Raw genomic sequence first — 26,475 nt, 5'->3', positions numbered from 1 at the left:
GGGTGAGTTTGGGAAGAGTTATATAAGATGCCACACTCTTTCACACGTGCCCCCTTGAGCTCTTTCACACTGGTTTGCCTTAATACCTCATACTCCCTCTTGGTGAAAGGCTTACCACAGGCATCCCTAAAGGTCTACAAGTACACATTAGACACCTCCTTTTCCACACACACACACACACACACACACACACACACACACAGAGGGGGGGAGAGAGAGAGAGAGAGAGAGAGAGAGAGAGAGAGAGAGAGAGAGCAAATGGCCACAGCCACAATTTGCCATAAAAACACATTACACAACTCAGATTTTTGCAGAAAAGGCCATACCCATACGTTCATACCCATTGATTCAATTAACAAGCATGTGTGAGTGAAAGTACATAGGGTCTGCTACTTAGAGCCACTTTCCTTTAAGCTACCATATGCAAAGGGCTTGAAATGACAGTGAATATACGTCATGCACGGTATGAGTCAGAAAACTGCTCACAAATGCTCTATTTCAGATTGCTATAGCTCTGGAAAAGGTATAACAACGTTCTTTTAGAAATACAAATTATGTAATACATCCAAGAATATACTTGTAGTTACTGAGAATGTGGTGAAAATGACAATGTTTCCCTTCATTTCGGGGGGGGGGGTGTGTAATAATCAATTCAAATCCATCTTCCCTGCCGATTTACTGAAAGAAGACGCTTCTTTTACTTGACCACTTCCCGCTTTTATGAAACTGTAACATCCTATAGCTTCAGAATACCGCCAACAGCAAACTATTAAGTATGCCAGCTAAAGTGGGATTAGGGTGTATATGTCCCATTCAATGTGTGAATTTAATGTATAGCCAGTCATCACCGACCATCACATGTCAATGGGTTTCACCCGATGCTTTGAGACTGAAAGTCCCTCTGCTAACAAGTCTCAAGAAATTTAATTTGGGATCCAAGAGAGATAATGTTGAAGACCATTTTCTGTTGCTGATTTCCTTAGTTTCTTAAAAGCACTTTTCTGCAGCAGTTTATATGAGAGATTTAAATGCATACACATGATATTAACCAACCAAAAAAATTCTACTTTTGAAGTCTATAAAAACCTCAGTTTTTCGAACCGCTTCATGGGTCACCTTCAGCAATCCTGCAATCTGCACACACAACCGAGAGTAGTAATTGGAAGGAGAAATTTGTGGAAGATGTGTTGTGTGTGAGCACACGCGCGCGCGCGGGGGGGGGGGGGAGTACAGAAGAACTAGAACAAAGATACTACTACTAGAATCCATCCTCATCTACACTCTAGATGTCGAGAGAGTATGGCTCGAATACTCTGCTGTAGTCTCCGTCGATGCTGTGTAGCCCCTCTCTTCAATCGTAGCCGTCTGGATCTCCGTAGCTCTAGTGCTTGGTCGATGAGAGTACGGTAGTGGTTGAATGAGTGTGGGCCGAGCTCTGCAGTGATGGCTGCTCCTCTGGCTGTTCCATATCTAATGAAAAGAAATCTGTAATCTGTCTCTGGGACTGTCTCTCTCTATCTCTCCCCACTAAAGTGTCTCTATGTCTGTGTAACTCAAGTAGATATAGCCCAAGGGATCTCTGATCCTCATAACTCATGACCCTAGAGAAAGGACCGAAACCCTCTTTGAACAAGCAATGGAAACGGCCCCATATCTCATAGTACACTGTGCAATGACATATGTAATGTAGCTCTCTCTCTCTCTGGCTCTAGCTAGCATAAGCGGCATATCCTGCTGTCTGTTGGTATCCCTCTGAATCTACCAGTCTCAATCTCCAGCTGATGTGAGGATGTGCGTATCTGACCAATGGCACACCGCAAACCATGAGACATAAGTGTGTCCATGTAGCTGGATCAAATCACAAACCCATCTTCTGTGAGGTGGAGAAGATGCTCTCTATAGAAAACCATCTTTGTGCCCAGCTCCTGTGGCAGCTCTATCCATGTCCTCTTGGTATCCAGCTCGATCAGGTCCTGACGAATGAGTCTTAGTAATCTCCACCCGTGTAAGAGACATCGAGGGTGCTTGAAGAGAGTACTGGAAAGGGGGCAGCTTGTCCATGGTGAAGCCATGCGTCTGGAACCATGATGTCATTTGTCCATACCAGCATGAAGTTTCCCCCTAAAGAGCCAACTGTCTGGAAGCCAGTCTAGCATATCTGTCTGTAGTAGTATCCCACAAGCTGTGCACAAAGGAGACTGAATTGGTAAGCGCCTCAATCTCCATGGAGGGGCAACAAGCTCTGCTCGAATGATAGCGTGGGGTAGAAAGGCCTTGGCTCTGATTAGTCGAGAGATCATAGATACCAAGGGCCTCTCCATATGTCTCCAACCATCCTGGCCTACAGAAGGTCCCCATATCTGCACCCCATACAACATAGTTGTGGTTACTAAAGTATCAAAGAGCCATAACTTTGTCCGAGGTTCTTGGAATTGAACCTGCGAACACATCCTCTCCAAGCCTCCCAAGGCCGCAAAAGCTCTAATCAGTCTAGTCTCTGCTGCTCTCCCCAAAGAAAACCTCGGCCCAGTGAAGACAACCCCAAGGTAAGTGTATGCATCTGTATACTCTATAATCTCCTTACCATATGTGAAAGTCGGTGCTGATTTCCTGATCCACTGTGGTGTGGTTTAAACACCATAACCTTGGTTTTACCAAGGTTTACAGACAATCCACTATCCTCTGCAAAACTGTGTAATGCATCAACTGTCGTTGCATACCCTCTGGTGAGTCAGAGATCAACACAATATAATCAGCATATAACAACAATGGGATCCACGTTGCTGCCAGTTGGGCACCTCTATCACCCTCTCTGTCAATGTAATCAGACATTTCATCAACATACATAACACATAGAGTAGGAGACAATGGGCAACCCTGTATCACCCCAATGGTGGAGTTAACTAAATCACATATCCCCTCCGGAGTGCATACATGTCCCATCACTGATCTGTATAGAGCCATAACCCCCCAAATCAGCACTATGGGCACCCCCATCACCTCCAGTCTGCGCATCATTCAAGCTCTCGGTACCATGTCAAATGCTTTGCGAAAATCCACAAAGCTACAATAAATCCGTCTCCCATGTGACATGCCCTCCTTAATGATGGCTTTGAGTGTCAGAATATGATCAAGAGTAGACAAACCCCTCCTGTAACCGGCCTGGCCCTTTGCTCGTACACCCTCACCCTCTGCCCAATTACTCAACTGCTGCTCAAGAATGGATGCATACAACCGTGCCAAAGTGTGCCCAACCATAATAGTGCAGCGCTCTGTAGGATCACCTGCTTTGAACATAGGCATAATAGTAGACAACCTCCAAGTCTTAGGTAACCCCTCACACATGGCACGATTGAACAACACTACAAGAACCTCTACCAACATATCTCTAGCATGTATAAAGTGCTCTGCTACTAGACCGTCATGATCATATGCCATCATGATCATATGCCCTTCTGGTTCTCATTCTGTCAATGACTCTCTTTACCATCTCAATGGTAAAGAAGGTGCTGGTAGGTGGGCATGGCTCTGTAGGATCTGGAAGGGGATCCTATCCAGGAACCGTATAAAACGATGACGCGTATTGGCCCCACACATCAGGAGAAGTAATCACAAGGGAGGGGAGTGCTCATGAAAGAATCGCCATGCCTCTCCTGAGTCTCTACACTCAAGAAGAGCTGATACAAGTCTCGCTCCATTTGGGCCAAGTAAGCTCGTTTCTTCTGTCGCACAAGGCATCGGGAAGCAATCCGAGATTGTCTGTAAGTGATGACTCCTAAAGGAAGATCCCTCTGAAGCTGGGCTCTCATCTCTATGCACTCCTCAACATACCAACCAATCTGCAGGTTCAGGGTGGCCTTTGGCCTTGTGGGCTTCCTGAACATCTATGCGCCCAATGTGGCGAGTGCTCGTGCAGAGTTTTGGTCACAGATTGTTGAGTCTTTGCCACAGGCTGACCATTGGTGTGTAGGAGGGGACTTCAACATGTTGGAGGACCCTTTTGACAGGATCAGAGGCAGCCATGCTACTGTGCATGCAGTCGAGTTAGCAGCTTGGGAGAGGTTGTGTATGACTTTGAGGGTCTCGGATACATGGCAGCATTCTGGCTTTGTGAGGCCTCCAGAGAGTCTTGCCTTCTCTAGATCGGACCGCAGAATGGGAGGAGTGAATCTATCGCGGATAGATCGCTTCTACGCTAGTGACCACTTCAATGACTTGGGGGGATCAGTGGGCATCCTGGCAAGGACATCCTTCTCGGACCATGCACCAGTGCTCCTCACAATGGCAGACAGGCAGAGGAGTGGGAGCACGATGCTTCGCATCGCAGAGCGGGTCTTGTTGGACTCAACACTCAGAGAGAGGGTACAGGCTCTCTGGACAGAGGGCATGGACAGCCAGGCTCTACCTGCAGACAAAGTGGCCTTAAGCCTAGCTCAGCTTAGCCACTTTCTTCTCCAGGAGTCTCTGGCTCGACGGGCTGCAGCGAGAGAGGAGCAACGTCTCAGACGAGGAATTGCTTCACTACAGAGGATGTAGGAGCAGCATCCAGACAGTCCATGGTTGGAGGAGCAGTTACAGCAGGCTCAACAGGAGCTTGCTTGCACAGAGGGGAGGCGTCATGAGTTTGCATTTCACCGACAGGCATCTCAGTGGACTCAGGTGGGTGACAGAGTGACAGGTGCTTTCTTTGAGACATTGGAACCTCGGCACTCGCATGCCAAGGTCAATCATTTGAGGAGTCCCAATGGGTCAGTTGTTTGTCAGCCCGAGGATATGCATGCAGTTGCTACTGACTTTTACCGTGAGTTACTGTCGGCTGAGCCCCAGTCAGAGCGGCAGGATGCATGCAGGGAGCAGGTTTGGGCACAGATGCCTTGTCTTGGGACTGAGGAGATCAGCAGAGGCTAGAGATGCCTCTTCAGCTTGAGGAGCTGCACACGGCTCTTAGGGCCCTCCCTCGTGGTAGCTGTCGAGGTGAGGATGGACTGACTCCCAGCTTCTTCTTGGAGTACTGGGACCTGCTTGGCCCAGATCTTTGTAGTGCCTTTCAGTACATTCTGCACACAGGAGTGATGTCGGATAGCATGAGTGAGGGCCTGATTTACCTCATTCCAAAGGAGGGTGGCTCCTTGGATGAGATTCGACAGTGGCGCCCCATCACCATCCTCAACTCAGCCTACAAAATTCTTGCCAAGGCTCTGAGTTTGAGGATTCAGCCACTCTTGGAGAGCCTTATACATGGGACTCAGACAGGTTTTGTCAAGGAACACAGTATCCTTGACAACATCTTCAGCAAACTCAGCGTCCAGAAGCTCATCCCCTCGTATAGGGAGTGCTAAGCCCCTCAGACCAACCTGCTGTGACACCAAAAATCTGCTCATCGCCTCCGCATAGAATAGAAAGAGAAAGGGGGCAAGAGGACAACCCTGTCTGACCAATCGTGTGAGCATGAAGCGCTCACCTCTACCTCCTACCAAAAGCACCTGACTGTGAGCCTGTCTGTAGAAAGCTGACACCCCTCTGATCCAAGCATGTGAGAAGCCCATCCTGCGTAGAGTGCCCTCTAGAAAGTCCCAGTCAACTCTGTCGTATGCCTTCTCAAAATCGAGAAGAATCACAAGGTCCTCCCCACGGAGCCGTGCCAAGGCAGAAGCCTCCCAGAAAGTGCAGTTCAGTTCTTGGGTTGTCAGGTTGGTTTGGACTTGTCCCCCGAGCAGCAGATTGCTCCTCTTCTCCTGTCCATCAGGAGAAAGCTATTACATTGGAGCTCAGCACGACTTTCGCTGGCTGGTAGAGCAGTAGTTGCCAACCAGGTGTTGTTGGCGACTATGTGGTACATCACTTCTTGCTGGATCTTCTCGAGTTCTTGTATCAGTCAGGTTGAGAGGCTGATCGGGAACTTCCTTTGGTCGGGTCGTGACACTCAGATTGCCCAAGCCAAGGTGGCTTGGTCGGTCATCACACTTCCTTGTTCTCAGGGAGGGCTTGGGATCATTGATCCAACACAGCAGAGCAGAGCCCTTCTTGGGAAGTTCGTCGTGAGAGGACTTCTTCCAGGCGAGGAGCCCTGGAAGGAGTTCTTGTTGCAGAGGCTTCGTGCCAGGGTGCCTCAGTCAGGAGGCCCTTGGCAACCTTCGACCAGATGGATCTTTACAGAGTTGCGCCAAGTTGGTTTGAGCAGGAGACTGGAGGACCGCTTCGCTGTGAGTTTGCTTCGATCTTGGGAGCTCTTACGGCGTGGCCTAGAGCAGAGACAGCAGACGTGCACGGAGGAGCGCCTACGGCAGCCCCTCGTCTGGAACCCCATGGTTAGCACTCACAGAGGCCACTTGGTTGAGAGTCGGCCTCATGTTTCTTGGGGTCCCATGGCAGCAGGTCCAGCGTGCTCTCTAGGTGACTGGCTAGAGTTCACAGGTTTGTCAGAGGAGGTGCAGGGTTTACAGCTACAGGGCATGGGGGGTGCAGAGTATGTGTCAAGACATCTCAGAGTCAATTCCAGCTGAGTGGCTCACGCCTCTCGAGCCAGTAGCACCCCGGTGGATGGAAGCCTTCACACGACTGGAGGTTCTCATTTCAGTCAGGGCCTGCTCAGATACTGTCCCAGCCTTGTTCTTCGAGCTTCAGGGTGGGGGACGATTACAGCGAGTTACAGTAGAGGCACCGCAGGTAGCAGAGTGCTGTTTCCAGAGGATCCGAGTTTTGGGCATCTGTGGGAGGACTTGAGTCATAGACCCTGACCCAACAGCTCTTGAGACTGGACACTAGAGGCTATGGGCTTGGGAGTGTTGTCCACTGGCACGAGTACAGTGGGATCCTAGTGAGTGGCTATGGAGGGACCCCCTCTCTTCTACAGACCGCCCGGGAGTCCCCTTCTTTCAGTACACTGTTCGGCTTGGACGTCATATACTTGTAGCATAGAGAGAGGCCCGCCCCGCTGCAGCACGTCATTGGCAGGAGGAGGGCCTCACAGTCGAGTTCTTGCCAGACTTTTGGCAGAGGCTGTGGGACTCCAAACAGCCGAGGTGCGTCACTTTGTTTCAGTGGTTGGTTGCACACAAAGCTACGGCAGTAGGGAGTTGGCTTGTGCATTGTGGTCTCTCGGCCGCATGTGCAGCCTGTGACCAGTTGGTGGAGAGTCAGCGTCATTGTCTTTGGGACAGTCCCTCGGCCCAGCAGGTGTGGCTCCGAGTTCTTCGGCTGATGCCTGCTCTCTCCACGGCTCGACAGTACACTTAGGGGGCAGCGGCCTGGTCCACACTCACCGACCCGGCACTTCAGTTTGAGCTATCTTCCACCAGCAGGATGATAGTGATGCAGGGGGGGCGACCTACACTCCAGCCTGCTACAGAGCTTACTCCACAGGAGTGGTGCAGTGAGAGAGAGGAGTGCTGGGAGCTCATCAGTGGCCTGACACTTTGGTTCATCTGGCGGACCCGCTGTTTCCGCATCTTTGAGGCTCGCCCTGGGCCACCAGCAGAGACTGTTCGTGACTTTTGGCTAGAGATGATCCATACTCTCAGAGGACAGCTTGAGGGACTACAGGGTAGCTCCGACCGCATGCGGAAGCGCCGCGAGGCTTTCCTTTGACTCTGGCGCCCTGGGCCTTTCTACACCATAGTCCAGGGGGTGCTCAGATGGCACTACTGTCCACCTGTGTGGCTCTTCCCTCCTCCCATCTCTTGATTTAGCCTCATTGTATATATGCAGTTTTTTCATTGGGAGAGTCTCCCCATCATGCTTGTTGTAGCCCTCTCTTGCAGGTGGATGTAGCCCTGTGGGCAGTTTTCATTAACTAATAGAAGGATCTCTTTCTCGGAAAAAAAAAAAAGTAGATATAGCCCAAAGGATCTTTGATCCTCATAACTCATGACCCTAGAGAAAGGACCGAAACCCTCTTTGAACAAGCAATGGAAACGGCCCCATATCTCATAGTACACTGTGCAATGACATATGTAATGTAGCTCTCTCTCTCTGGCTCTAGCTAGCATAAGCGGCATATCCTGTTGTCTGATGGTATCCCTCTCAATTTACCAATCTCAATCTCCAGTTGATGTGAGGATGTGCGTATCTGACCAATGGCACACCGCAAACCATGAGACATAAGTGTGTCCATGTAGCTGGGTCAAATCACAAACCCATCTCCTGTGAGGTGGAGAAGATGCTCTCTATAGAAAGCCATCTTTGTGCCCAACTCCTGTGGCAGCTCTATCCATGTCCTCTTGGTATCCAGCTGGATCAGGTCCCGACGAATGAGTCTAGTAATCTCCACCCGTGTAAGAGACATCGAGGGTGCTTGAAGAGAGTACTGGAAAGGAGGCAGCTTCTCCATGGTGAAGCCATGCGTCTGGAACCATGATGTCATCTGTCCATACCAGCATGAAGTTTCCCCCTGAAGAGCCAACTGTCTGGAAGACTCAAAGGCCAATCTAGCATATCTGTCTGTAGTAGTATCCCACAAGCTGTGCACAAAGGAGACTGATCTCGTAAGCGCCTCAATCTCCATGGAGGGGCAGCTAGCTCTGCTCGAATGATAGCGTGGGGTAGAAAGGCCTTGGCTCTGATTAGTTGAGAGATCATAGATACCAAGGGCCTCTCCATATGTCTCCAACCATCCTGGCCTACAGAAGGTCCCCATATCTGCACGCCATACAACATAGTTGTGGTTACTAAAGTATCAAAGAGGCATAACTTTGTCCAGGTTCTTGGAACTGAACCTGCGAACACATCCTCTCCAAGCCTCCCAAGGCCGCAAAAGCTCTAATCAGTCTAGTCTCTGCTGCTCTCCCCAAAGAAAACCTCGGCCCAGTGAAGACAACCCCACGGTAAGTGTATGCATCTGTGTACTCTATAATCTCCTTATCATATGTGAAAGTCGGTGTCGATCTCCTGATCCACTGTGGTGTGGTTTAAACACCATAACCTTGGTTTTACCAAGGTTTACAGACAATCCACTATCCTCTGCAAAACTGTGTAATGCATCCAACTGTCGTTGCATACCCTCTGGTGAGTCAGAGATCAACACAATATAATCAGCATATAACAACAATGGGATCCACGTTGCTGCAGCTGGGCACCTCTATCACCCTCTCTGTCAATGTAATCAGACATTTCATCAACATACATAACAATAGAGTAGGAGACAATGGGCAACCATGTTTCACCCCAATGGTGGAGTTAACTAAATCACATATCCCCTCCGGAGTGCATACACGTCCCATCACTGATCTGTATAGAGCCATAACCCCCCAAATCAGCACTATGGGCACCCCCATCACCTGCAGTCTGCGCATCATTCAAGCTCTCGGTACCATGTCAAATGCTTTGCGAAAATCCACAAAGCTACAATAAATCCGTCTCCCATGTGATATGCCCTCCTTAATGATGGCTTTGAGTGTCAGAATATGATCAAGAGTGGAGAAACCCCTCTTGAAACCGGCCTGGCCCTTTGCTCGTACACCCTCACCCTCTGCCCAATTACTCAACTGCTGCTCAAGAATGGATGCATACAACCGTGCCAAAGTGTGCCCAACCATAATAGTGCAGCGCTCTGTAGGATCACCTGCTTTGAACATAGGCATAATAGTAGACAACCTCCAAGTCTTAGGTAACCCCTCACACATGACACGATTGAACAACACTACAAGAACCTCTACCAGCATATCTCTAGCATGTATAAAGTGCTCTGCTACTAGACCGTCATGATCATATGCCATCATGATCATATGCCCTGCTGGTTCTCATTCTGTCAATGACTCTCTGTACCATCTCAATGGTAAAGAAGGTGCTGGTAGGTGGGCATGGCTCTGTAGGATCTGGAAGGGGATCCTATCCAAGAACCGTATAATACAATGACGCATATTGGCCCCACACATCAAGAGAAGTAATCACAAGGGGAGGGGAGTGCTCATGAAAGAATCGCCATGCCTCTCCTGAGTCTCTACACTCAAGAAGAGCTGATACAAGTCTCGCTCCATTTGGGCCAAGTAAGCTCGTTTCTTCTGTCGCACAAGGCACCGGGAAGCAATCCGAGATTGTCTGTAAGTGATGACTCCTAAACGAAGATCCCTCTGAAGCTGGGCTCTCATCTCTCTGCACTCCTCAACATACCAACCATTCTGGGGCATGCTCCCAAAATATCGCCTCCGACCCGGCTGAGTGTGTGGGTATGACTCAGATGCTGCACCATGCAATGTCTCACTCAGTAAAGTGGTGCACTTCTCCACTGAGAGGCCAGGACCAGCTGTGCATAGACAGCTATAAATCTCCTTTGTATAAACCGAGTCAGTCTCTGGTGTAAATGTATAATGGGTATGTGACTTGCCTCCTGATATCTGGGTTGTACTATACTGAAATGAAACAGATAATGTCAAAAGTGCATGATCCACTGCTACGTCCACTCGTCTGGCTCCCACTATGAAATCCTGAATACAAAGAATAAAGCTCGGCTATGCCATAACATAGTCCACTATACTAGCCCCGTGTTTGTGTGGAAAGCATGTGAAACCGGAAGCTCCAGGAAATCGTTGTAAGCCATCAAGTATGGCTAACCCATGTGTAGTTGTCATCTTCGTGAGGTATCTCCCATACTCCGTCTGCTCTCTATCATGTGAGCATCTGTCAAGCCCCAACTCACCCACATCTCATCTGAAGTGAAGTAGAAGACTGTCTAAGAGTTGCCCGTTCGGGATTTGAAGTCCCCTAGGAGGATGATATCACCATCCCTAGAAAACTCCCATATAATCATCTAGTATAGAGAAAGGTGATTGTCCTCTGGATGCTGGGGGGAAGTAATATATGGCAATGTATAGAAATCGGCTTGTGTCAGCTCTCAGCCTCACCCACATGTATCTAGCATGATCATCTCTTCGTACAATATGTAGTAGTGGTTGTAATACCTCTCTAAATAGCATTGCTACTCCTCTTGAACCTCTACTCCCATCCTCAGATCTCGCAACTGTCCTGTTGGCTGTATCCCACCACATGGGGCATAAGCTGTCCAAGGGCCTGATGAGTCCTTGAGAAGAAACCAATGTCCTTGTCTTTGAAACTGTCCTGAAAGGCACCAACATCCAACCTCATAGATCCATTACAATTCCAAGTAGCGTGGTCGCATAGGTCTCACACCGTCATGTAGAGCGCCGCTCTACAATCACCACCCGACCATCTCTGTAAAAGGCCATATTTCCCTTCTCCCTTGCCGCCGTAATCTCTCGCATTACCTCTTTCATATGCACAAGCTGTGAGAGAGTGAGAACATCAACGAGGAAAATACCTTTCTTCTTGAGAGTAGGCCTCTTTCTCAAGAATTCCTCCAAGGAGGGGAAGCGTAGTATGAGAGCTCTCCCTTTTGAAGATTCTCACGGGCCATCACTCTTCTTGCCCACTCTCCATGCCTTTGTTTGTGGAGGCTTGTCCACCCACATCATGGATGTGAGGATTGTAACCTCTTTTTCCACATTGTTTATGTCCTTCAAGCCGGTTACCCTCACATATAGAGCCCGCATCCTCTTTCTTTGTTCCTCTTCGAGGGTCATGTTAGTAAGAGTAGGTGTACAAGGAGCTTCCTTACACCGTTTCGTTTCTTGGCAGCCTCAATCCATTTTTTGGCCTTTTCTAGAGAGAGATTCCATTATCGTCCCCATAGTTCAAATATGACCTATGGGACCAAGAAAACGTCTGTACAAAAGGGCTCCTTTGGCTATAAGAGGGTACCTTGTCCACAATGGCACAAACGGATGTGGCAGGGCAGGAAGGGGGGAAGGGGGGGGAGGGATTTGTGTTCAAAATTCCTCAAAGATGGCTCTACCGCCACGATAGATGGCGTATTTGCCTGCGGTCCGTGCCTCCAATACCTTCTACCGCTCTTGCTTGTTCATCTTGAGTTGGGCGGGGGTTAGAGCCTCACTAATCCATATGGTTGTACCCTTGAGAAGACACGTCTACTTTAAGAGTGCCATACAATCCTCTTTGGTCTTGAAAACAAGGCTCTATTGATTGGTACGAGGATCGCGATCTACGAACTCGATGGTGGGGATGTTGACGGGTTGGATAGCCTCGTTGAGCTTGGTTAGGGTAGCGGGGAAATCGTTGCTCTCCTCAGACCAAGTGGGGGGCAAGCCATCGATGCGTACAAGTCAATGCAAGACCGACACGGCGACGAAGCACTCCTCTACTTTGGAGGGGATGGTGGCAGCATTCTCTTGGATTTGGGTGGCTAGTGAGGCCACATTTTGGGTGAATGTATGGTATGCTCCACCTCTTTGGACTTCGCCAGGATGCGGTCGATATCCACTAGCTTTCGAGCGATCAGATGCGTGGCTCGAGGTCGGCAAGGCGCATTTTGAGTTCGTCCTTCTTGTTCTTCAACTCCTTGACTTGGGCTTGGAGGTGGTCGAATGGGTCCACCTTGTGGGTGACCGCATATGAATGGGTCCTTGGTGTTGAGGGTGCACCTCCTTGTGAAGATGCCATCATGTTTTGATCCTGTGTAGGCATCACGACTAATGAGTGTGAGTGTGAAGAGGGTAGCCACTGGCCATGTGCATGTCAAGCGCTGGAGGTCCCACAAACTGTATCAGATTTGCCTAAGCAGTTCGTGTAGTATATGTTTGCTAAGTATAGAAACTCACAAACATAATACAATTGCATACTTTCATAGCAAGCAAAATAGATTTAGCGTTCCAATTTTCTTATAAAAAAAAGGAAAATTAAGCAATTCGAGTAAAAACAGCCAATAGTTTTGTACTGGATAGTCAATACGTACACAAACGGAATACTGCGTTATGAACGACGAATTTGCAGAATTTATGCAGCATCGTTTCCATTAAACATTTTTAGTATACCGATAGGAAGAGAAGAGGATACAAGTCATGACACATGGAGCTAGAGCACCTAATGCACAGATCGGGTGCCCTAAACCACAATTGTCAACACCTAGTAGGTATTTGTTTATTCCACAGCGAAGAGAGTCATGTTGGCTATCTAATCCAACACAATAATATGGTAAGAGTCTCTATACCTTAGATGAAGAGGATAAGAACTAGACCTCCCAATAATGACAAGACAACTCCTTTTGAGCATCTTTTTTTAATCTAGCAAGTAAATTCTTTCATAATTTCTTCACATCCATCTATTTTGAGAGTTTTCTTAAACTCTATGTCACAAACTGCTGAAGTGTCAAAGCCCTGAATAATGGAGCCAACTTTCACATCACGGCCGAGGGGCCTAAACCCTAAGAAGAACAAGTAACAGAAGAAGAAGTCCTACCAACTTATGGGGGCCCCGTCCGATGGGGCCCCAATGACATAAAGGAATTAAAATAAAGCAGGACCCACACACACGCGCGCGCAGCTGATGACGTGGAAGCAGTACAGACGCTCTCGAAACTACGCTGACAGTGCTAATGTGGCAGGCCATACGGATTTTCGTAAATCCCGCTGGCAGCTTTTGGGCATCGCTTTTGGACCAGATGCTTTTGAGTTTAAAAGCTTTTCACTGTAGATGCTTTTCAGGCCAAGGGCCTTTAAATATGAGATTAGGGCTCATTCTCTAGCATGCTTCCTGGAGAAGGTGCGGAGTCTGGAGTCATGGCATGTCCATAAGTGTACCCAACTTATAGGGCACCTACCGACACGGCCCTAGGGACACTAGGATAATTAAAAGAGCTGTCGGACTGGCTGCTGTATGGAATTCTCGCAATTCACGTTGAGGTGCTGACGTGGCTGTCTGTACGGATTTCTGCATATTGTGCTGGTTGTGTTGACGTGGCAAGCCGTACGGAATTCCGCTTTTTGCACTGCCTATTTTTGGGAGCCTAATGTTTTTGAGTTGAAGGCTTTTCATGTACTGCTTTTCCCCAAGGCCAAGGGCCTTTAAATAAGTCCCTTGGGCTCTCTAGCTCAATGTGTGCTGACGGGCAGAAGAGGAATCCCAAGGGCAACTGTACTTTGCTCAAACTTTAATACAAAAAGAAATACCAAAAGGGGCGCCAATCTCTCTGGGCACGGAAGGGCCGTGTCGAGTCAGTTGAATTGTGAATTAGTGTGAAGTATTTTGAAGTTATTTTCTCTCGTGTGTCGTGTTAGATTCCAGACTTGGGGTGTCCAAGTTTGTTACAGTGGTATCAGAGCTCAATCAATTTCTCTTCTACTGAGAAATCCGATCCATTTTCTCGTGACACTCATGGATTCTGGCAAGAATCAGACGACTCCTCCTACCACCTCGAGAATGGGAGGCGGCACGGAAAATTCGAATGGATTAGCAGATCACGAATATAGGCCATCTCGGCCTACGTAGTATCAGTTAATGGAGATGCAACGTCAACAGCAGGTTGATGAGTGGGCAAATCAGATGCTCCAGTTTGCAAAGGATCCATAGTATGCCAAATTTTTGACCCGGCACCCGATTGACGAAGTGCATACGCATTGGCAAAAAGCCATTGATTCACCATTAAAACCAGCCCTCAAGAAACCTCCTATTCCAAGGATATTTACTGAAGAAGAACTTAAATCCAAGTCAGGTATTCGAGATGCTCCCAAGACTTTAGCCTTTATTCAGCAGTTTGATATAGCACTCTCCGGACGGCACTACTCAGAGCACTCCAAGTTTAGAAGGGCAGCATCATTCTTGAAAGGAAATGAACGAACATGGTGGTACACTCTTCTTTTACAGAAAGAAGCCCCTTCTAAGTGGTTAAAGTTCAAATGACTCTTTATTTCTTCTTGGCTGACTCAGGAGTACGAACGAGATGTGATGACTGCTTGGAACCATCTTCGGATGACCAAGGCTGACACTTTGGATGCTTATTGTGAAAGATTTTGGGATGCTTTTCTAACGGCCTCTTCTTTCAAGGTCACTTTTTAAGCAACAAATCGAGCGATTTTGTTGAGGACTTCCCAAAGAGATCCGAGATTACTGCCTTGAGCAGAAGTCTGAGTCCATACAACAATTGATGGGACATACTAAGCGGGGATTTTCCGTGCATTCGGGTAACCTGACTTACCCCACTGAAGTTTCGACACCAAGGACCGGACAGAATTCGCCAAATGATAATAGAAGAAAGGAAGTTCCAGAAAAAGAAGGACGCACAACCCCGATTGACCGGGGAACAGAGAACAGACTACCTCAAGGAGGGAAAGTGTTTTGACTACGGAGAACAAGGACACATCTTTGCAAGGTGCCCATAAAGGCACAGCGAAGACAATCAGAAGACAGGCCAGAGAGTTCTAAAGCAGCTGAAGAACGTGGCAAAAAAGGAAAGATAAAAGCAAGACTGGTACCAGATCGTATGGGGACCGACCCGAATCAGATGAACGAAAGCACAAAACTTTTGACGCGCATGGGGCAAAGTAAGAGATCAAGAAGCCCTTATCTTCTTCGACGGAGGAGCCAAGGCCAACTTCATTTCACCTGAATTGGCGGCTGGACTTGAAATTACACCCGACGGGATGGGGCCACAAGCGGAGGCAATTCTAGTGGCACCCGGACGGGATGTTGCTATTACACCTATCATTGGCAAACTTCGTTTGCATTGTCAGGGGTATTCGAGGCACGAGGACTTTTACATCATGCCTTTGGAAGGATGTGACGTCCCCCTAGGAATTCCTTGGTACCACAAGAACAACGCCGTGGTTGACTATCGGGCTAAGAAAGCGACTTTGACGAATGAGGAGGACGAGAAAATTGTGCCTGATGCAAAATTGAAGGGCGAGTTCGTCCCTATTATATCGGCTTCGGCCATTTCAAAATCAATGAAATCCAATCTTTTTGTTTACTTGATCTACTTGAAAGAATTGAATGATAAACAAAGAACCAACATGTCTAAATTGAATAAAGAACGACAAGAATTTCTACACAAATAGGATTGCTTCTTTGAAGGCCTACCAGGCAAGTTACTTCCACCTCGTTCTGAGGACCATACGATTGATTTAATTCCTAGAAGTACACCACCGAATTGGCCATTTTATCGAGTTAGCTAAGCCCAGAATGAAGAAATAATGAACCAAGTAAAAGAACTTCTAGAAAATGGTCTCATCCAACCTAGCACATCACCTTACTCCTCCAGTTTTGCTTGTACTAAAGAAAGACGGATCTTGAGAATGTGCATTGATTATAGAGTTCTCAATAAAATCACCATCAAGAACAGATTCCCTATTGCAAGGATCGATGATATTCTCCACAGACTTCAGGGATCCTCTTGTTTCAAGAGAATTGATTTAAAAAGTGGATATCATCAGATCCGAATCGCTTCAGAGATGTCTACAAGACAGTCTTTCAGACAACTTTTGGTTTATATGAATATTTGGTGATACCTTTTGGATGATGGATAGGATTTATGGAAAGTATCGATCTTTTGTGGGCACTTTCTTTGACAACATTATTGTTTTCTCCAAGAACAAAGCAAAACACAGACATCATCTGGTATAGGTGTTTCAAGCATTGCGCAAGCATAGATTGGTTATCAATGCCAAAAAGAGTGAGGTTTTCTTACTAAAGATGCATTTCTTAGGGCACATCGTCTCAGCAGTAGGAGTGCACATGGACCCGGCCAAAATCGAAACTATCCGCAATTGGCCTAACCTAAAGAATGTTCACGAAGTTTGAAACTTTTTCAGCTCGTGCTCTTATTATCAGTGGTTCATTCCGATGTTTGCAAAGATAGCTTCACCTTGGCATTTACTGACTCAAAAAGCAGTCCCTTTGGAGTGGGGATCGACAAAGGCGACTGCTTTTCAGACGATCAAAGAAAAATTGACTACCGGACTATTATTGGCTTTGCCAAACTTGCAAAAGCCATTCGAAGTTTATTGTGATGCTTGTGGTCGTAGTCTGGAAGCAGTTTTTATGCAAGAAGGCCATGCCATTGCTTCCGAAAACAAGATGTTTTCATAGCCAAAGTTGGTAGCGCAGGTGTAACAGACTTGGACACTCCAAGTCAAGATTCTACCGTGACAGGACCGGAATTTACTTCAAAACAGTTCACAGTTCACAATTGATTCGAGACAGCCCGGTGGAGTTCCGTGCCTAGAGATATCGGTCCCAAAGACTGGCGCCCCTTTTGGTATTTCTTTTTGTATTTATCTTTGAGCTAAGTACAACTCCCACGTGTCCAGATGCGCTACAGAGGGATCCCCCTTGGGTTTATTATGAAGGTTACAAGGGATGCTAAAAGCAGAGCCCCCAAAAGCTTCAACTTAAAATAAAGCATCTTTTTCCCAAAAGCTTATCCAAGCAATTTCCGTAGGATTTTCATAAAGAAAAAGCTGGAATTTCCTGTACACTTCAGCGCGAAAAGCAGGGGTCCGTACGGCCAGCCACGTCAGCACTGTCAGCGAATTTCCCGACGAAATTCACGGGTGTCCATACAGCATGCCACGTCAGCAAATCTCCGTATTTTTCGGGCCTGCCGATTGCATGTGTAATTGTTGCCCCACGACACGTCACCCGTTTGTGACATACCCCCCTCTTGCAAGCATTGTAATCGCCCTCGATTATGCCTACAAAACAGACAGAGGCCATAAACTATGTTACTAGACATGGACTATTAGTACCGATGCACTAGGAACACACATCTAGCACATGTACCAATCGACAGTCACATCACAGGACATTACAGGACATCACTTGACATCACATGACAAATCACATTCAAAATTCATTCAGATCTTAGACATGATTATTCGGCAATGTCACAAATGGGTGACGTGGCTGTTGCCGGTACACACTTGGAGTGCCCACTCGACACACGTTGAAATTGCTGACGTGGCCCTGTTGTGTACGGATCCCGCGAATCACGAAGCTGACGTGGCAGCCCGCGTTTTGCGGTGCATATTGCGGAAGGCTACAACTGCGGCAATTCAACTTTTGGCCAGCTTTTTGGACTTGCTTTTCCTACGCAAGTTGAGAAAGAGAGAGAAGCTTTTTGCTTTATTACTCTAGGCAAGAATGAGAGAGTCTCTTGCTTATTTTTCAAGGAGCTTTTAACTTGAAGTTTTTGACGCTTTTGATTTGAGCTTTTGGGGCTCTGCTTTTAGCACCCCTTGTAGTCTTTAAATTCGTGGCCACGGCCTCATAACTCAGAGCATCTGGACGCAGAGTCTGAGTGTGAGCGCCGGTCCGCACTCTTGTACTTTGAACTCAGATTAATACAAAAAGAATACCGAAAGGGGCGCCAATCTTTGGGGCCAATATCTCTAGGCACCGAACTTCGCCGGGCCAGTGTTAAATACATTGTGAACTGTGAACTGTTTTGGAGTGGTTATTTGGTGTTGTCGCGGTAGATTCTTGACTTGGGGTGTCCAAGTCTGTTAGACACTTCCCCTCTTTGATGTAGCTGATCCTCTCTCGAAGAGTGAGCTGGGGTCGTGCATTCTTTTCTTTCTTTTCTGGGTTGCTCTTCTTCTTTCTACTTTCATTGTTCGAAGTCTGTTCGGTCCTTTGCGTCATGATTTCATATGTCGGGTAGGTCAAACTGCCTGAATGAATGGCAAAACCCCGTTTCGCATGACTCATGAGTTCCTGAATGGAATCTAACTTTTGCTCTAAGCAGTGATGGCGGATCTTTGGAGGAAGTCCCAAGGTAAACCGCTCAATCTGTTCTTTGAACGAGATCTTAAATGAAGAGGCTGGTAGAAAAGAGCTCCAAAATTTCTCGCAATATGCGTCCAATGTATCCTTCTTGGTCATCTGAAGATGGTTCCAAGCAGTTCGTATGTCGCATTCGTACTCCGAAGTCAACCAAGAAGAAATAAAAAGCCTTTTAAATTTAAGCCATTTAAGTGGTGCTTTCTTGTTCAATAGAAGAGTGGACCACCAAGTTCGAGCATTTCCCGTGAAGTAAGAGGTAGCCCTCCGAATCTTGGAGTGCTCTCAGTAATGTCAAGAGGTAGCCCTCCGAATCTTGGAGTGCTCTCAGTAATGTCCTCCAGAGAGAAAGCTATGTCAAACTGTTGTATGAAGGCCAAAGCCTTCGCAGCTTCTCGAAATCCAGAAAACGTGTCGAATTTAATTGACTGTCCACCTTCTTTAAACTCTCGGACTTTCTTGCTTGTATCTTCCATAAAGTCATACTGGTTGGCTTTATAAAAATTCTTCTTCTTTGCATAGAATCTGTGATCATCGGAGTCCGAACTGTCTGAAGACGATTCCTCTGTAGAACTGTCAAAAACTGGGCGAAATTTAGGCTTCTTTGCCTTTGTCTTGTCCTTTTCGAAGCTTTGCTTTTTGCTTCTCTTTTTCCCTTTTCTGTTTTCTTCGCTCGAGTCAGAAGAGCTAGAAGAACAGTCAGAAGAAGAACTGGACACTCCTTCAAATCTGACAAGCTTTTTCTGCTTTCTTGCCAAGGCAAAAGCAGATTGACGATCCAAATAACCCGGGAAGTCAGTTCCTTTCTTCTGCTTTTTGTCGTGCTTTTCAACTTTGTTCTGCGTGTCAGAAAGCTGACAAATCTGTGTATCAACCACCTCTTCTAATTCTTGCTATGTAAACATCCTTGGAGTAGGAGGTTCCTTGAGTGCCGGTTTGAGGGGTGGTTCCGTGGTTTGCCGCCACTGTGAGAGCACCTCGTCGCAGGAGGTCTAGGTCATAAATTTTGCAAATTTTGGGTCCTTCGCAAAATTTATCATCATCTTTGTTGCATTGTCAATCAATCGTCGACGCTCCATCTCTTCAATCTCTGCTTGGGTAGGCCGAGGCGGGCCATACTCCTTGTGAGAATCTTCTTCGTGATCTCTTCCCGCATCTCCAGATGCAGAGGAAGTCGACTGATCTCTGTCAGAATCCAGAAGTGCTGCGTAAAAAGGATCGGATTTCCCGGTAGAAGAGAAACCGGCCGCGTTCTGATACCACAGTAACAGACTTGGACACTCAAGTCAAGATTCTACCGCGACATGAATTCACTTCAAAACAATTCATAGTTCACAGTTGATTCGACACGGCCCGACGGAGTTCCGTGCCTAGAGATATTGGCCCCAAAGACCGGTGCCCCTTTCGGTATTTCTTTTTGTATTTATCTTTGAGCAAAGTACAACTCCAACGGGTGCTCGCTGTCAAACTTTGCATCCAGATGCTCTGCAGAGGAAGCCCCCTTGGGTTTATTATAAAAGTTACAAGGGATGCTAAACTCAAATTCCCAGAAGCTTCAAAATCAAAAGCTTCAACTTAAAATAAAGCATCTTTTTCCCAAAAGCTTCTCCAAGCAATTTGCGTAGGATTTTCATAAAGCAAAAGTTGGAATTTTCCGTACACTTCAGCGCAAAAAAGCGGGGGCCCGTACGACCAACAAGGTTAGCATTGTCAACCGAATCCCGTCGCGATTCACGCGTGTCCGTACAGCATGCCACATCAGCAAATCTCTGTACTTTCCGGGCATGCCGACTGCGTGTGTAACTGTTGCCCCATGACACGTCACCAGTTTGTGACAGCAGGTATATGAGAAAGAGCTATTGGTAGTGATCCATGCTCTTACACAGTGGCTACACTATTTACTCGGAGCTGATTTTACAGTCTTTACGGATCATCAGAGTTTACGCTACTTCTTGTCACAAAAGTAGCTCTCAAAAAAGCAGATGCAATGGGCTAACAACCTGTCACAGTTTCACTTCCAGATTGTCCATGTTCAGGGACAGAAGAATTTACTGGCAGATGCATTGTCTCTGAAGCACTTGGTTCGAGCTATTCCCGCAATTCATCACAAAAGATTCGAGGATATGGTTGACCAGTACGCCACAGATCCTGACTTTGCTAACATTTTTACTCGGATTGGGGAGACAGTTTCATGTTCTTCCATACGGGATGACTATTTGATGCGGAAAACGATGTTGTGTTACCCAGCCTTTGTGGGAAAAGGTCTTGACAGAGTGCCATTGTCCACCTTTTACAGGCCACCACCGCATAGATACCACCTTGAGGGGTGTGGAGCGTTATTTCTATTGGCCGAGGCTTAAAAAGGATGTGGATGACTTTGTTCGCGGTTGTTTAGTATTGCAAAAGGTCAAGTTTGACAGGTATAAGGCACAGGAACTACTACAGCTTTTACCCGTCCCCACCCGCCGCTGGGAACGCATTGCTATGGATTTTATCTTTGATCTCCCCAAGACTCAAAGTGGGCAAGATGGCATTTGGACTATCATTTAGCAAGACTGTTTATTGCTCAAATTTTTCGGATACATGGAATGCCTGAGACGATAGTGTCAAACAGAGATCCCCGATTCACGAGTTGTCTTGGAGGGCAATTCGGGAGAACATTGGCATGCGGTTGCAATTCTCATCGTCATTCCACCCGCAGACAGATGGGCAATCTAAGACAACCAATTTAGTGGTTTTGGATTCATTCAAGTCTTACATCTCGTATCAGAAGACTCAATGGGAAAAATATTTGTCTTTGGTGGAATTTGCCTACAATAACACGGTTCGCTCTAAACGGGGAAGGCGCTATTTGAGGTAATCGAAGGTGCTAAGAAGGTCCCTTCCTTTCTAAGTACCAAGGACAAGATTTCTGAATCCGATCAGTACACGAGGGATTTGGACACTGCTTTTTGCCAAGGTTCGCGAGGCTCTAGAGAAGTCTCAAGCACGGCACAAGAAAGCAACGACACGACTTGAAGTTGAAGGAAGATGATCGGGTGCCAGATACTTGGAACATTTACAATGCGTTTCATGTGAGTCTCTTGAAACCCTTAAAGGGTGAGGTGCCAGTTGATGGGGAGTCGGATGAGCAACTTGAAGTGAAAGAGAGCGAGGAGATACTCGTTCCAGAATAGATAATGGCCCATAAGGAAAGAAAAGAAAAGGGTAAAGTGATTCGCCAGTTCTTAGTGAAATTTAAGAACTATCTGGCATTGGATGCGAAGTGGATGGAGGAGGACCTAGCAGATACTTCTCAAAATTTGAAACTTTACCTTGAGGCTTTTAAATTAGTTGTGTCTATCCCGAAAGATCCCGCATATGAGCAGGGTTGAATCTGGTGCAGACGGGACTATACGAGAGGGGAGTCACTCCTAAAACCTTTGTCACAAATGACGTGGATGGAATAAAGTCACTAATTTCCCTTTGGATTTCAAGGATACTGCTTTGCTGATAGTATATTGTTGTATGCCTTTACGAATATTGAAAATGGGAATTTCTGAACTTCTACTCTCTGATTGATGTGTACTCTCTCATGTAATTTTGTTTGAGTGCAGGATTGAAAGACAAAATGATTACATCATTTCGGTCTTGGGAATCTATAGACATGATCGCAATCAAAATTAGCTAAAACGACATCAGTGAGGTCCGGGATGGATCTAGATGCGATTGCTAAATACATTGCCAAGAATCATGGTCTTAGATCTAGAATCAATTTCTGTGTGATTGATATGATGTGAATGTGCACTGACTAAGTCGTCTTTGTGCAAGTGCTACATTTGTGTTGGTCATAGGCGTCGGTACTTAGAGTCACTGTCTACTGAACTTGTTTGTTTGCAGGCGTAATCGAGGGCGATTACAATTCTTTCAAGAGGGGGGTATGTCACAAACTGATGACGTGGCATGTCCATAAGTGTGCCTAACTTATAGGGCACCTGCCGACAGGGCCCTAGGGAGACTAGGATAATTAAGAGAGATGCCAGAGTGGCTGCTGTACAGAATTCCCGCAATTCACGTTGAGGTGTTGACGTGGCTTTCCGTACGGATTTCCGCATATCGCGCTGGCTGTGCTAACATGGTAGGCCATACGGAATTCTGCTTTTTGTGCTGCCTGTTTTTGGGAGCCTAATGCTTTTCAGTTGAAGGCTTTTCATATATTGCTTTTTCCCAAGGCCAAGGGCCTTTAAATAAGTCCCTTGGGCTCTCTCGCTCAGTGTGTGCTGACAAGCCAACGAGCAGAGGAGTCCCAAGGGCAACTTTACTTTGCTCAAGCTTTAATACAAATAGAAATACCAAAAGGGGCATCAGTCTTTGGAGCCAATCTCTCTGGGCACGGAACTACGCCGGGCCGTGTCGACTCAATTGAATTGTGAATTATGTGTGAAGTATTTTGAAGTTATTTTCTCTCGTGTATCGTGATAGATTCCAGACTTGGGTTGTCCACGTTTGTTACAGTTGAAGTCTAGGGTAAAATTCTTGTTCAACACATGATGACAGTTAAAGAACCTTGGGAATACAGAGTCTTTATTTGGAGCATAATTCGCTACTCCTGAAAATCTTTTGAAGCAAGAATTGTGCCTTGCTGATCTCAGGAGGAACCTCACCTTGAAACTCCAATCTGATGTGACGTCCATGATGGCAGTATCAGCAATGCTAAAGACTAGAGTCCCTTTCTGAGCAACCTATCAGGTGGTAGGATCTTTCAAGAGGAGATAATGTGTTTCTCCTATTTTCACTATTGAAGAGGCACCGCTATGGAGATTGTGGATTTGGCAAGGAAAGCCCCTTATTCAGTTAGACTGGGATCCTGGTGAGTGGTAGTGGCCTTCGTTGAGTGATGATGGAGCTTTTCTGAGTACATTGTATCCCTTGGGAGGAGGCTTCTTTTGCACACCCAACACCCACCTCACCGTCCACGCTAGTAAGAGGTATGGGAGGATCAACGCATCCTCCTAGCTTTCCAGCGACATTTTCGGTCGCACCATCTAGACCCTTTGGATCAACCGCAGGGTATCTTTTTTCATGTGGATGATAGCACACGCAAGATTGTCAATTGGCACTAGGACTGCAATCACGGGTCATTATCCGACTTGTCGAAGATGTACTTTAGAGCATGAGTCCTTGAAGCACTTTTTTTGGGTTTGTCCATATGCGCAGCCATTGTGGATGGCAATTTGTTGTTTGTTGATTAGAGTGGGCATCCATGATGGGCTCGTGATGTGGGGGCAGTTGCATGGTTTTTGCAATTTCCGTGGTCACACACCTTTTTTCAAGGCCTGTCATCAGATCCAGTCTTCATGCTTACTTAGGATATAGACTGGACACTCTACGGATGGTCCCCAAATACAGGTCACTAGTGGGATTTCTAACAACAGGATACAGTTTTCAACACGATATGCAGTATCACACTTTGGACCATGTGGAAGGCTCGATGTGCCTACATTTTGGGCTCTCAGTCTTCTCCTACGTCCACCATTTTGACAGCCATTTGGACTGAGCTACTGCATACTATTCGCAGTCAATGGGATTTTTCAACCAGCTCCTTCAAGGCAACGGAGCAGCATCGATGCGTCTTTCTTCACACGTGGGCAAGATCGTTAGTTCTTTTCAATCGAGATCATGCCCACATAACATGGCATTATGAACACCCATAGTGGTTCATTCTACACTCATCATACAAACCACCTTGATGTTTACATACCCTACACATTGTTACCCTGCTTTTGTACTTCCTCTGGATGATAGGCCATTGAGCGTCTCCAGAGGTCTCCTATGTACACAAGATACAGTCCCTTTTCTTGCAAAAAAATAAAAATAAAAATAAAATTGTTTAGTCTAAGCTCAGCCTCAAAGACAATGTGTCTGCTAAATAGTTGAGTCGAAGAATCAAGTAAATCTACTCTCAGAAAAACAGCCTCAAATCAAGTTTTGAAAATGATGATGTGATTCTACTTTCAAGCGGAGAATCTCAATTCCCAAAGCTTGTCAAAGCAAAGTCTTTCACCAAAAATGGATCCATATATACTTTTGGCAATCTTGCTTGGTGAAGAAAGGCAAACCAAAAGTTCCAAGTCAAACTTTCACAGTTAGTCTTGCTGTGTATACTGGTAAAAACATCCTTTCTGTAGCAAGAAAGGACCACATTACTAAAATTGCAAAATTTATGCTTTAAAGTCAGCTGAAACAATGGTTAAAAAGGAAGTTCTCAAGATGCTATGTCTTTTAACGTATCCTCTTAGCTTTTAGGTGTAGTCATAATCGTGTGATGATTAGGTTTAGAAACTCGCCATATCATATGCATATGGTAAGACCACACATCACTCTGCATTAAACTCATCTTTTTGTAACCAAAGGGATAGCCACTGACCTCAAAGTCTGAGGTCAAGACCTGCTGTCACAATAGCATATGTGAAGATGTGCGTAGGAACTTAATCAACCGGATGTGTTCCCCAAGTCTAAAACTAAGTAAATGTCACAAGACAGGCACCACGTGCCAATAGAAAAGAATAGATTGAACAGACTTTTAGCACTTCAATAACAATTGAACTGAGAGAGAGAGAGAGAGAGAGAGAGAGAGAGAGAGAGAGAGAGAGAGAGACGACACGGGACACGGAGTGGCGGAATTCCACCCCAGAGAGTATTGGCCCCAAACCTTGGCGCCCCTTTCGGTATTTCTTTATATTGCATCAACACGGTACAAGCCAATACTCCAGATTCTACACCTTCTCCAGGAAGCATGCTAAAGAATGAGCCCATGGCCTCATATTTAAAGGCCCTAGGCCCATAAGCAATTTACATGAAAAGCCTTCAAACTCAAAAACATCTGTTTCCAAAAGCAATGCCCCAAAGTGCCAGTGTAAATCACGGAAATTCGTACAACTACCACATCAGCGGTCAATGCAAAACGCAGAAATCCGTACAGTTTGCCACATCATCATGTCAACGCAAAATCCGGGTTTCCGTACAGCCTGTTAGCGTGGATTCCATAAATCCGTACAACTGCCAGGTCATCTCCTTCTATTGCTTCTTCTTAGGGTTTAGGCCCCTCGACTAGGATCTGCAAGTTGGCTCCATTCTTCAGGGCTTTAACACGTCAGAAATTTGCGACATCCCCCCTTCTTGAAAGAAAGTAATCATCCGCGATTACAACATATCTGCAAAACGGCTCAAGTTAGCTCAAAAGTTTCCGAGGGACATTCTGAGGGACAATCAGTTTGCTCTTTTTGTTAAGGAGTTAGCTTCTCCTTTCGGCTCTTTTGATCAAGGAGTTGGCTTCTCCTTTCGACTCTTTTGATCAAGGCGTTGGTTTCTCCTTTCGTCCAGATCGGAACTGTTGATATGCTGGCGTAGTAAAATTAGCCATCACACCCAGACCGCATTGATCTTCCAGGGGTCCGGGCCATGAGCTCAGAGGACTGCGCTCCCCAAACCGCAGTCTGCATCGCTTGGAGGTTCAAGCATACAATCAAACGCTCCCCAAGCATCGGCCTGCGTCGTTTGGAGATTTTCTAGCATACAACGGAACGCTCCCCAAGCATCGGCCTGCATTGTTCCAAGGTTCAAACAATACCAAAACAATATTTCTCACTTCTCCACCCGGGAGTAAAAATCACCAATCAATGAAATCAGTATCAAAACCACGGTCAAACAGTTCAAATCGGCACCAAGACAGGCTCAAAACAAATACCATCCATTTCAAACAAATTTCAAACAAGATCATCAAACAAGTTCAAACAGAACTCACACTTAAAAAGCAATCTCGACATCAGCCGAGCTCAAAAAGTCGATTGACTTTCCATCCTGAAACCTGCACCAAAAATTAGGGTTAGGTTTCTTCCATAAGGTCGTAGCCAA

At 46.4% G+C, this 26,475-nt stretch overlaps 1 protein-coding gene across 3 annotated transcripts in view; it reads right to left on the bottom strand.

Moving 5' to 3' along the window:
- Positions 1–468: 468 nt before the first annotated feature.
- LOC147428365 (uncharacterized) overlaps positions 469–26,475 on the bottom strand; it is a 164,327-nt gene continuing 138,320 nt past the window's right edge. For all 3 annotated transcript variants that reach the window (XM_086497181.1, XM_086497182.1, XM_086497180.1), the window contains 2 exons: positions 1,087–1,134; positions 469–1,001 (listed from right to left, as the gene is read on the bottom strand). In XM_086497181.1, the coding sequence (XP_086353307.1) occupies positions 924–1,001; positions 1,087–1,134 (126 nt within the window). In that variant the 3' untranslated portion in view covers positions 469–923. The remainder of the gene's footprint in view (positions 1,002–1,086; positions 1,135–26,475) is intronic.

Source organism: Adiantum capillus-veneris, chromosome 23, assembly GCF_014529385.1.
Source record: "Adiantum capillus-veneris isolate H3 chromosome 23, ASM1452938v2, whole genome shotgun sequence".
NCBI lineage: Eukaryota > Viridiplantae > Streptophyta > Polypodiopsida > Polypodiales > Pteridaceae > Adiantum > Adiantum capillus-veneris.
This window is presented reverse-complemented; position numbering and strand designations above follow the sequence as displayed.